Here is a 12383-nt window from a genome sequence, read left to right on the forward strand (position 1 = left end):
ATGTGATATAAATGTGATTTTGACATTGAACTTGAAATGGTGTAAAAGGTTATAAAACTGCAATTAAACATCACTGATATGTTGGAGGTAGATGGTAGGTGAAAGGTGACAGGAAGGGAAAAAGGGGAACTAACAGGAGAGCAGAGATGATCAGCACCTTATATGGAAACAGGAGGTTGAGCAGCCCTGAGACATTGGCACAGACATCATGACATGATGTCTCTTAAGACAGTGACGGATATGAGATCATCTGTCTAAGCAGACAGATGAACCCTATATAAGGTGGGTGCAAAAGAGGAACCGTTCGTTGGATCCTCCGGGCAGCTTCGAGCCAAGATCGAGATGGACAAAGAACTCTGCAGCTGAAGAAGAGCCGGGGCCACGGAGCCGAAGACTGTCCTGCACATGGAGACCAACCCGTCTGGCCCACAATCTGTGGCTTCGAATCGCACTTCTCTCATCGGCTGGGTTCTGACCCCAAAGACAAAGATGAAGACAAAGACAAAGAAGAAGAACTGGTGCCGTTTTTCCTGCCAGCACCAAGTCCTGTGTGACCTCAGCATCCATGCGGAGAAGAAGCTCATCGGACCTGCGGAGATCCTGGCCTTCGTCGATCAACTTCCTCCTCCTGCTGCCACACCTTCTTCGTCGTCGTGCCAGGTCTGGGGTTCGAGGCGCCAAACTCCGTCCGTCTCTCTCAAAGGTTCCCTTTTTAGTTCTCAGTATCAGCAGTAGGGAAAGATAGACTAGATGATTGATTTTACTTATTTGATTATTTCTGCTACTGAATTAAGCTGTACTGACCCTGCAAAAATGCCTTACTAATAAAATATTTAGCATAAAGAAAATCTAAAAGATGTTGTGGACATTCAGTTAATGAGTCACCTTAAAGTTCTTTGATGGTTGTAAAATAGCTGTGATGTTTGATTCTGGAGAGGAAGAGGTGGAAAATGTTTTTAGGTTGCTGGTAGCCCAAATGTAAAACCTCATCCTTGGGACTCGACCGAGTCACTAAAACCTACCTGGTTCAATAACAAATGCAAGTTGCAAAATAGAGAACGAGCGACCGTTAACAGGTGTGCTCTGTGAAACTAGTTGGCTGTAGGCTGCTCAGTCTGGCTAATTCACAGGGGGAAGAAGGGTGGGACACCTGGATGTAGGCCGTCAGATAACCAGGCGAATCGTTTCTCGAAACCAGCTTAAACAGAGTTTACTTCAGTTCTGGACAGGGTAAATCCCAGCAGATTTAGGAAACTCAACGGACCCGTTAGACGGAGAGCTGGTAGCACATCTCCCCTCTCAGAAGAGGAAGTACGAGAGTGAGAGAGTAGAGACAGAAAGGAGGGGGGGGGTGTTGCGCAACAACATGTTGTTTCCACGTATCATCTCCAATGTCCGCTGGACTTCCGGTTGTTTGGGATTCCCCTCCGTAATTTCCCCTCAGAAAACATGGAGGGGAATCCGGCTTTCTGATTGGCTACCTGTCACATTCAACAGGTGGAATTAAAACTCCCAGTCGGTGAAAACCTCTGATTTAGATCAGAGCGGCAACGAGGATCTACCGTAACACACCACACAATCTTAGGTTTTAAGATTGTTGTACGGGGAAAAATAGGAGCAAAAAATCATGACTTCATAATCTGCACTCTTTTGGTTGAATGCAGTATTTATTTCCACTTTGGCTTTATGTTGTTTAATTGTTTTTTTTCAAGTGAGTTTTTTGTTAATGGAGACTGAGAATCCATTTTATTTTTGTTTTTGGTTGTTTTGTTTATTTTGTTTATCAGCTCCAGTGTTAAATATTCTTTTGAAAATAAAGTGTATCTATCTTTGGCAGGAAATCACATGCATTATTACGTCATTTCCATTAAATCAGTGTAAAAAAAGTCTTCAAACAATATTATCGTTTATCTCAATAATTTTTGAGACAATTAATCGTTCAGCAAAATTTGTTATTGTGACAGGCCTATCCATAATACATTGAAACCAAAGAAGAAAACCTTTTTGCAGGCCCAAACATTTGTTTAACAAATAAAAAGTACTGTATAAACGGTTTTTTTGGGTTTTTTTTTACAAATAACTACTGTACTGTAAAATAATAATTTTAATATGAACTGAAAGCGGATTTCCGTGCAGAATTGCGGAGATCAGCGCCGCCCCACCGCGACCTGAGTTATTGGATTAGAAAGGGAGAAAATAAAAAATAATTATGAAAAACAACAAAACAAAGTACAGTAGTGTAAGTAGCCGAAAGAGCAGCGGTAACAGAGTAGCGTCCTCCCTCATCCCGTCCTTCTCGCTCTCAGCGACTCCAGGAAGTCTGAGGTTCCAGGGTCGGCCATGGCGCTGGAACCTAACCCCGACCCTGGGTTCGGCCTTAGGTTCCAGCAGGACGTTGTATCTTTTTCATTGAGCTCCACACGTTTTTCAACCGAGTTAATTTTCTTTTTGATATCTTTAATTTTTTCTAGCCAGTGGCGGAAAAAGTGACTATGCAGTGTATGCAACGCATCGGGGCGCTGCACTAGAGGGGGCCGCAAAAACATGTGGGGATTTTTTTTCTAGTCAGCATTTTATGTACTTAACAGCTGTTTGTGTATGAAATGATCAACTACAACCCTCACTATTCTTTCTAAATCCATCGTTGCCAGGTTCTGATTTAAGTCGCATTTATCATCCAAAGTTCAGTTCCAAACTTTTGTGGCTTCTTCACCTGAGAACGAACTGCATATAAACCGGCTCCACCTGCTCACTGCGCTGGTGATGCGAATGATGCGAACCCAACCAGTGACGTCAGACCAGACACCGGAAGTGACCTTGTTTGCAAGCGCAACCTTCAAACCAGCCTTCCTGGACCCAAAGGTTGAGTTTCTGGTCCAAAACTAAACTCCGGATCAGTACAACAAGGACGCTGCTGCAGGGGTTCGGATCAGCTGATCCACCGGAACCATGAAGCTACTGGGCCGAACCGGAACCGCCTTGTTGGTCGGAGCGGGACTCGGAGCCGCAGTGAGCCACCGGCTGAGCTACAGAAGCCGAGTTGAGGAGGAGCAACAAGCCGGTCTATTGGGGTGGGTTCCGGTCCTCCCGGTACCGGAGAATTTGACCGTCCGGGCATCCGAACTCGCCGTGAGTGAACCGCTGTGTCTGAGCGAGCCTCAGGTTCGGTTCTGGACTTTCTCATAACCCGGTTCCGACCCATTTATCAAGAACCTTTGGGTTAAGTCTGAGATCTGAATCAGAACTACTTTAAATCCTCCCGAAACATTTATCAGCTCCTCGGAACCACCAGCAGTTTAATCGGGTTGAGCTTCGTAGTTTCTTAATAAACAAACTTATCTGATCAAATAAACATGACAGATTGATCAATACTTTATATCATAAAATAAACTTCAGTTTGAAAAACTAAAGAGAATTATATACCTCTGAATATGTGCAGTGATATTAAAATATTTAGATTAATTGCAAATGTTAAAATTATTCAAATAATTCGCCTGCTGAGTCATTCTTCATTGACAATATTTTTAAATTAATAAAATGCACTTGTTCCTTCAAAATAAAAGCACCAAATGTAATAACTTTAGCCGCCAGAAGGGGGCAGAACGGACTCCGTAGAAAAATCAATTATCCGAATATTTTGTCTCATTTTCAGACTCCATTCAATCCCCTGAACTGGACAGGAATCAGATATTTATTTATCCCTTTTAATTATTTGCTCTGATGTAAAACCAAGAAAAATGTCGTCTTGTGCAACTGGAAAAATTAAGTTTTTGGTTAATGTAATTTTGATGATGTCATTTCCATCCGTAAAAGTTAGATTTTCTTTCACCATTAATCTTCCAGCTTTGAGTCCAGATAGGATCTGATTTTTTGGCAGAAATCTTTATTGGTCAGCTGTTATTCATAAAGATGCTATAAAAATAAATTTCCTGATTGTTAGTAAAGCTGCATGGATTATCAAGAACGACCTGGTGATGAAACGTTTTAGCATTAAAATCATAACAGTAAACTTTCACTATATGATAAATTAAGAAACCAGAGTTTCTGCTGTTAAGTGAATTTAACTAGTTCAACTTTAAAAGCCATTAACAATAAAGTCAAGAACATTGTCTCCAACTTTTTTCCATTCTCTTTACTATAATTGTGATATTTATCTTTCCTTAATAAAATTATTTTTATTTCCTGTTTTAACTGTTGGACATAAAGAACTTTAGCATAAATTTAATATATTCTTCCATAAACAGCTAAGTGTCTTTGCAACAATCTGTTTAAAATCATTTGTTTTCAGTTCTTCATCTTGTTACTACGGTAACATGTGGTTCTGATCCAGAGCAGGTTAGATTCCTGGATTCATTCAGGAAAAAAGTCTCTAAACATCTAGAGTCCAACTGAACCTGGAAGGGTCAGGGTTAAGTATCGCTAAGCTAACTCTGGGTTAAGTATCGCTAAGCTAACTCTGGGTTAAATATCGCTAAGCTAACTCTGGGTTAAGTATCGCTAAGCTAACTCTGGGTTAAGTATCGCTAAGCTAACTCTGGGTTAAGTATCGCTAAGATAACTCTGGGTTAAGTATCGCTAAGCTAACTCTGGGTTAAATATCGCTAAGCTAACTCTGGGTTAAGTATCGCTAAGCTAACTCTGGGTTAAGTATCGCTAAGCTAACTCTGGGTTAAGTATCGCTAAGATAACTCTGGGTTAAGTATCGCTAAGCTAACTCTGGGTTAAGTATCGCTAAGCTAACTCTGGGTTAAGTATCGCTAAGCTAACTCTGGGTTAAATATCGCTAAGCTAACTCTGGGTTAAGTATCGCTAAGCTAACTCTGGGTTAAGTATCGCTAAGATAACTCTGGGTTAAGTATCGCTAAGCTAACTCTGGGTTAAGTATCGCTAAGATAACTCTGGGTTAAGTATCGCTAAGATAACTCTGGGTTAAATATCGCTAAGCTAACTCTGGGTTAAGTATCGCTAAGATAACTCTGGGTTAAATATCGCTAAGCTAACTCTGGGTTAAGTATCGTTAAGCTAACTCTGGGTTAAGTATCGCTAAGCTAACTCTGGGTTAAGTATCATTAAGCTAACTCTGGGTTAAGTATCGTTAAGCTAACTCTGGGTTAAGTATCGCTAAGATAACTCTGGGTTAAGTATCGCTAAGCTAACTCTGGGTTAAGTATCGCTAAGCTAACTCTGGGTTAAGTATCGTTAAGCTAACTCTGGGTTAAGTATCGCTAAGATAACTCTGGGTTAAGTATCGCTAAGCTAACTCTGGGTTAAGTATCGTTAAGCTAACTCTGGGTTAAGTATCGCTAAGCTAACTCTGGGTTAAGTATCGTTAAGCTAACTCTGGGTTAAGTATCGCTAAGCTAACTCTGGGTTAAGTATCGCTAAGATAACTCTGGGTTAAATATCGCTAAGCTAACTCTGGGTTAAGTTAACCTAAGCTAACTCTGGGTTAAGTATCGCTAAGCTAACTCTGGGTTAAGTATCGCTAAGCTAACTCTGGGTTAAGTATCGCTAAGATAACTCTGGGTTAAGTTAACCTAAGCAGTCCACTCTGACAGAACCAGAACCCGCTCCAGATGGCCTCAGCTGGTCCTGCTGCTCTTTAGCTGTAGTTGATCCGTGAGGATGGGTTGTCGGAGTCGGTTCGGAACCAGAATCGGTCGATGGTTCTGGCACCACCATCCCACTGACTGGTTTGTTTGGTTGAGTCCAGGTGAGTCCAGGTAACTCTGGAGCTGTGATGAAGTATGGCTTCCCCTCACTGGCCAACGTCCGGTCCAGAGAGTCCTATGTCACGTCATACGATCCTCGCACACGCACGGCATCCTGGGTAATTGAGAGGCTAAACCCCGCCTCCCTGACAGGTCCGTCAGACAGGAAGCGCTGTGAGTTCAAAGAGGACGACAGGTGAGTAGAAGTTGTGCAGACAGGTGAGTCGGGTGGCTGGATGGAGTTTAATCTGCAACGCGTTTTATCGGCAGCGTCCACGTCTTCCACAGAGCCACGAACGCAGACTACAGGGGGAGTGGCTTCGACAGGGGTCACCTGGCGGCTGCAGCCAATCACAAGTGGAGTCAAAAGGCCATGGAGGACACCTTCTACTTGAGCAATGTGGCTCCACAGGTAAAACACACCTGACTCAGGTTACTGGATGTGTACAGGTAGACCACCGAGAGGCAATCAGGACACAGGAAGGACGACGTCCTACGGGGTCAATATGATCAATAATCTAATCAATAACCAATGGGAAAGCAGGTTGGAGAACAGCACATGATTCACCTGCCCAGGTGTCTGTGGTTCCATTCTCGCACTGAGCAGGTTCTGACCCAGAATGAACCAATCACATCGTCTCATTTTGTCTCAGCCTTGCATTTAGGTCCCGCCCACCCGAGCCTCTGATTCGTCGGATCTAATTCATTTTCTCCACCTGCTTCTGCAGAACCCTCACCTGAACCAGAACACCTGGAACAACCTGGAGAAGCTCTGCCGCTCTCTGACCAAACACTACCTCAACATCTACGTGTGCACTGGCCCGCTCTACCTGCCCAGGTAAACTGGCCTCTACCTGTTCTTTTGTGGTTAGGGGGCGGAGCTTAGACTCCAGGCGTGATTCTTTTTCAGGCAGGAAGACGATGGGAAGCTCTACGTCAGGTACCAGGTGATTGGACGGAACCACGTTGCCGTGCCGACTCACTTCTTCAAGGTAGGAGTAGACCGTGTGATGATGTCATCAGCTACCTGCCTGTGTTCTGAGCCCACCTGGCCCCGATCTCCAGGTGCTGATTCTGGAGCAGGCGAACGGCCGGGGGGTGGAGCTTCGCTCCTACGTCTTTCCCAACCAGCCGGTGGACGACAAGCTTCCTCTGGAGCGTTTCCTGGTTTCCATAGAAACCATCGAGCGAGCGTCGGGACTGCTGTTCGTCCCGAACATCATGAAGCGGACGAGCAGCCTGCAGGCCATCAGCGACAAGTGAACTACCGCTCCCACAATGCCCTGCTGCAGGCTGTGGGGTCGCCATGGGGACACATCGTCATTTCCTGCAGTTTTCATGCTTTTCATTAAAGGCAGCTGATCTGAAGGCGTTTCTGATTCATTCATGATGATTTAGTGCAGGGGAGTCAAACTCCAGGCCTCCAGTCGCTGTGCTGCAGCTACAAAACACTGGAATGAAACGGCTTCATTACCTCAGTTCTCCAGAGCCTTAATGACCTAATTATTCTACTCAGGTGTGGTGCAGAGGAGGCTCATCTAAAAGTGTGAGGGCTGCAGGCCTCCAGGACTAGAGTTTGACTCCTGTGATTTAGTGGAAGTAAAGGGTTAGAGGCGCTGCCTGCTAGTTAGGAGGGATAATAACGCTCAGTCAGCTCAGCTGTGAAACTGATTTCATTTAAAACACAAAGTGACAAAACAGTCAAATCTGGTCAATATATGCAGGATTTCAAAATAAAAGCATCCAACAGTCCACTTCCTGTCCATGATTGCAGCCAATCCCACTCTCAGACAGGGCGGGGCTTGTCAAACAATCAGAGGTCAGATGTCGTCCATCTTGCCGTCGTCTTCCAGGTCTGAGTTAAAGATGTCCGACAGCTGGTACCTGTCCTGGCTGCAGCGCTCCTGTAGCTCCGCCCTCCTGTCCAAGGACCTCAGCCGCTTCTGCAGGACAGGAACCACTCGGTGGTACAGGAAGTCGATGATCTCTAAGGTCGGAGGCGAAGGGAATATGTCAGAACGTCCTTCCTGTTGGACGGAACCTCTGCAAAGCACACCTGTGTACATACCGACCCCCTTGACTCTGATGCCTCAAAGAAAGTCCTTCAGAGGAAAGGCGGGCTACACCTTTCCTCTACTTTTCTTACCACTAGCTCTTTTGAACGTTTAACTCTTAGTTTTCCTCATCCCGGTGGCAAAGCACTAAAACGTCCAGTTGGTTTGGCATCGTCCACCACAGCCTCAGCTCAGTTTTTAGATCAGATTCAAGATTTTTATCTGATTTAGTGTTAAATCAGATAAAAATCTTGATCTTGCCCTCTATAATGACAAAATCATTACAAAGGGTACTTTAAAATTCACAATACTGAGGGGCATAGCCTGAACGCAGCCTGCCGTGCTAGCTTAGCCTGAACGCAGCCTGCCGTGCTAGCTTAGCCTGAACGCAGCCTGCCGTGCTAGCTTAGCCTGAATGCAGCCTGCCGTGCTAGCTTAGCCTGAACGCAGCCTGCCGTGCTAGCTTAGCCTGAATGCAGCCTGCCGTGCTAGCTTAGGCTACGTTGGCTTCATGAATAGTCTGCAGTCCTTCCCTCTCTGCTTTGTGTCGACGTGTGAAGGAATAACAGAACTACCCATAACTGTCTGATGGTTTTTAATGAGTTTTTTTAACAGAGTTATTACAAACCTGAAAGAAAATCTCTTCTTAGCTCTTAATCAGACGGCACTGTAAAAACCTTCAGTAGTGTTTAATAACTAGGATCCAATTAGAAAGTCTGTATGATTGGACTTTTAAAGAGAAATGTTTACATTGTTCCACAGTGGGATGAATAGAAATCAATATTGATCAATAGAAACCAGTAAAAATCAATAAAAATCAGGCATCACTCACCTCCAAATGACAATGAGTGGAAATGTGGAACTTTATGTTGTTTAAGTCTGTTGAACATTCGCTGGACGCTCCATGGGGTCACATCACTGCAAGCAGAACTACAGTCACTACCACCAACTACTACAGTTGGCAGAAAGACTCTCAGCCTCTCCAGCTGTTTGACCTTTGACCTCACCCCACAGCTGCAGCGACCTCCTCCCAGTTGACATCAGCGATGTCGTCCACCGACGTGTCGTATAACCTGAGAGAGATGGGCGGAGTCAGAGTCCGACGGTTGGAGCATTTAAACTGCTGATGTCAGCAGCTTCATTCTTATGACGTCATCAGAGCCATTTTGGTTTGTGACCTCTGACCTTACGGTGACCTTACGTGCTGATGAGGCGGATTTTGGCTTCGTAACCCTCAGCTCCTCTGTTGAAGACGTTTCCGTAAAACGTCATGCGATGATCCAGGATGAAGAACCTGCAATAGAGAGAGTCCAATTACGAGGCCGACTGGACCTGTAGTACAGAACCAGAACCAGAACCGGGACCCAATGCGAACCGACCACTTGCCGCGGCACTGGATCCAGGACCGGGTCTCGACCTCCTGGCTGATCTCCCTCCATGGAAGACTTTGGCTCAGCTGGTTTCGGCTCAAACCGGATCCGTCGGGACCGGCCCGGTTCTCCAGCCGCTCCCTGACCGCCTGCTTCAGCCGCCGTTCCTCCTCGGCAGTCCAGACGCCGTGACCCACACCTGGAGACCGAAAGGAGGTCAGGTGATTGGCTAGGGAGGCCAGAGAGGGCGGCGTGGGGTCAGAGGTCACATCCTACCGAGTGCAGCGAAGCGTTTCTGTAGCGAGTAGACGCTGCGTTCCATCTTCTGTGAAATCAGCTTCCAGTTGTTGCCATAGAGATTATGAAACCGGATCAGCGCCGCCAGCTCCTCCTCAGAGAACCTGTTGCACAGATTGTCAGAACGGGTTCTACAGCGAGCCCACCGCGGGTCCCACGGAACCGCGGCTCACCTGCCCATGTGGTTCTTCTCATCAAACATCTTCAAGGCCCGAAGGTAGACCTGGTGACACGGCCGGGGGATCCCGTCCGCTGGAGGGGCAGAGGTTAAAGGTCAAACACCGGGCCGCTACCCTGCCGGTCAGACGGTGGAACGGACTCCTACCGATCCGCTCCATGAAGCCGTGCTGCTTCTTCAGCTTCCTGATGGCCGCCTGCTCCTCCACGAACCTCTGAGGGAACAGAAGCTTCTCCACAGAACCGATCCCGGTCAGAACCAGGAAGTCCGAAATGTTCTCCCTGATCTGCTGGTTCTCCTGCACAGAGAACCGACCCGAACGGGCCAGAACACCTGGAGGACAACAAAGAGAGAGACATGAAGGAGAACATGGAGACTTGGAGTCCAAAGAGCAGAACCCGTCTGGTCCAGAACCGGTACCTTGCTGTCTGAACTTCCTGAAGCGATGGAGGTCACTTCTCAAAATCTTCTTGATCTGGTTCATGCATTTCCTCCTGATGTGGGGCAGAAAGTCCTGGAGCTCCTGGACCAGGGCCCAGTCCACCCTAGAACCAGAACCAGAACCAGTTACCTCTGGAACCAAGGCCCAGTCCACTCTGGAACCAGAACCAGAACCAGTTGCCTGCACTGTTTGAACCAGAGCTGGAAAGCCGAGCAGAACCGATGTTGGTGAAGCCTGACCCAGAACTGGTTCTGCCTGGTTTAGTTGGACCAGAACCGGTCCTGAGTTAGTAGAGAAGAAGCGCTGATACTCACCCTTCTTCTGGGCTGCTGCTCAGATCTCCTCGCTCCGTTTTCTTCTTCTGTGGTTTTGCGTTCTTCTTCTTCGTGTCTTCCTGAGTTGAGCCCGTCCCGCTGCTGCTCTTCTTCTTCTTCTCCTTCTTGTTACCGAGGTTCGTTGGCTCAGCCTCTAGAGCTTCCTGTTGGCCTGGAGAGATTGTTGCTATGGCGATGCACATGTGGTCTTCATCTTCCTGCTGTGATGCCATCATCTTCTTTTTCTTCTTCTTGTGGTCATGTGTTGGTCCATCAGGAGGAAGGCAGATGATTTCTTCTTCTCTCCCTTCTGTCTTCTTCTTCTTCTTCTTCTTCTGAGTGTTGAGGTCAACAGCAGCAGGAGGTTCCTCCCTGAGTCTCTTCTTCTTCTTCTTCGTCTTCCTGTCTTCTTCCTGCATCAGTTCAGCAGTGGGAGGAAGAACAATCTCCTCTTCCTCACCTGTGACTCTCTTCTTCTTTGCCTTCGTCTGGAGCTGCTCCTCTTCCTCAGGAGGGTTGAGATGTTCCAGCTGACCTGCTGACCTTCTCCTCTTCCTCCTCTGACCTTCAGTCACTTCATCAACACGATGAAAGCTCAGCTCCTCCTCCTCCCTGCTTTTCCTCCTCCGGGATCGACCTGGCGCCGCCATGATGCCTGGGATCAGAGGTCACAAGATCAGCGCCTGAACCGGCGGTACCATCCAGAACCAAGCGGGCGAATCACGTGACTGGTTGAGGAACTGGTTCTGCTGCCGTTTCACCGGAACATATTCTTGGTTCAGGATCTTATTGCGTTTGCAGTTTATTTGTGACGAACCCAAATTTTCCTTGATTGACAACATTTTGATTTCTCCTAATAAATAGTTTCACACAGTAAAAATAAACCTCCGCCTGTAAAGTCAACAACCCACACAGTGGATCCGGTGTTGTAACTTCTACAGTTTTAAAAGGACCAGGGTCCAAATCAAGCTGAAGCCTGACCTGACCGGTACCGAGGCCTGAGCTCTGCAGAAACTTCTACAAACCTGCTGCTGCGTTTCTGGCCTCAGAGAAACTGAGGAAAGTTCCAGTTTGTAATAAATGTGATTTTTGATTCTCAGTTTTCTGATTCAACGCCAGGCTTCATGTTGTTTCCACGTTGCTTATTTTAGCCACAATATGTCGCAGTAGAAAAAACGAAGCATCGAACCGTTCGGTGCTTCATGAAGCTTCATCTCGACATCACAACTGACCGTAAATTACGGGTTAAAACTGGGTTCAAGTGGACCGGAACCAGAACAACAGAACCGGGTCCGTGTTACCAGCTGATCACCCATCGACGATATGAAATTTAAGTAGGTCAAAGACCATAGACTTAAAGTTTAAACTCACCGACTGAAAACACTCCGCGCTCCACGCTGCTGCGGCTTGTTTACTTCCCGAATGAGCTCCGCGCATGCGCGAAGAGCCTTTAAGCGTCATGACGTCCGGCGGCGTCATTTTTAGTCAGCGTCCATCAACGGTAGAAACGAAACCAATGACTGCCAGAAGTTTCATAAATCTGTGTTGGAGGTTTGGTCAAAACATGAATTGTGAATAATTTGTCACAGATTATCATGTAAATCAGTTAATATTTGGTTCATCTGTCCAGATTATGGTATTAAAATCTCCTCAGAGGATTTTAACATCAAGAAATGAGAGAAAATGTATTATTTTTTTCTGCTATGGTTAAAAATAACTGCTTATGTTTTTACAATTATAGTCACTGATAATTAAATCAACCATTCAGAGTTTAATCCAGCAGCTTGTCCTCTTAGTGTCCCTTTAATCCGTGGTGGAGAAAGTACTCATACAATGTACTTAAGTAAAGTACAGATACACGAAAATTGTACTTAAGTACAGTAACGAAGTACTTGTACTTCGTTACTTCCCACCACTGCCTTTAATTAATCTGCTCTCTAAAACTGCTACACCTGAATTGTTACCACAGATAACTTTAATCCAAAGCAGCAGCTGCTGAAGAACGGGTTTCCTGAAT

At 46.0% G+C, this 12383-nt stretch overlaps 2 protein-coding genes across 4 annotated transcripts; one reads left to right on the forward strand and one right to left on the reverse strand.

The window, feature by feature from the left end:
• The first annotated feature begins 2213 nt into the window (after positions 1-2213).
• On the forward strand, positions 2214-7079 carry endog (endonuclease G). The gene is made up of 6 exons (XM_028034219.1): positions 2214-3129; positions 5714-5907; positions 5982-6123; positions 6440-6549; positions 6622-6703; positions 6777-7079. The coding sequence occupies exons 1-6, from the start codon at positions 2950-2952 to the stop codon at positions 6972-6974; spliced, it is 906 nt and encodes a 301-aa protein (XP_027890020.1). The 5' UTR covers positions 2214-2949; the 3' UTR covers positions 6975-7079.
• A 287-nt stretch (positions 7080-7366) lies between these two features.
• On the reverse strand, positions 7367-11820 carry LOC114154780 (transcription termination factor 1). 3 transcript variants are annotated; one of them, XM_028034187.1, is made up of 11 exons: positions 11742-11820; positions 10367-11021; positions 10031-10155; positions 9758-9943; positions 9606-9684; positions 9412-9536; positions 9145-9334; positions 8967-9059; positions 8773-8838; positions 8598-8683; positions 7367-7698 (listed from the first exon to the last, which is right to left on the reverse strand). In XM_028034187.1, the coding sequence occupies exons 2-11, from the start codon at positions 11014-11016 to the stop codon at positions 7532-7534; spliced, it is 1767 nt and encodes a 588-aa protein (XP_027889988.1). In that variant the 5' UTR covers positions 11017-11021; positions 11742-11820; the 3' UTR covers positions 7367-7531. The 3 variants fall into 3 exon arrangements, 2 of the variants coding, with proteins under 2 accessions (XP_027889988.1, XP_027889987.1); XM_028034186.1 differs by having other exon boundaries at positions 11738-11820; XR_003597618.1 differs by lacking the exon at positions 7367-7698 and having other exon boundaries at positions 8625-8683; positions 8951-9059; positions 11738-11820.
• Positions 11821-12383: the final 563 nt, after the last annotated feature.

The sequence above is a fragment of the Xiphophorus couchianus genome, chromosome 12, assembly GCF_001444195.1.
Source record: "Xiphophorus couchianus chromosome 12, X_couchianus-1.0, whole genome shotgun sequence".
Lineage (NCBI taxonomy): Eukaryota > Metazoa > Chordata > Actinopteri > Cyprinodontiformes > Poeciliidae > Xiphophorus > Xiphophorus couchianus.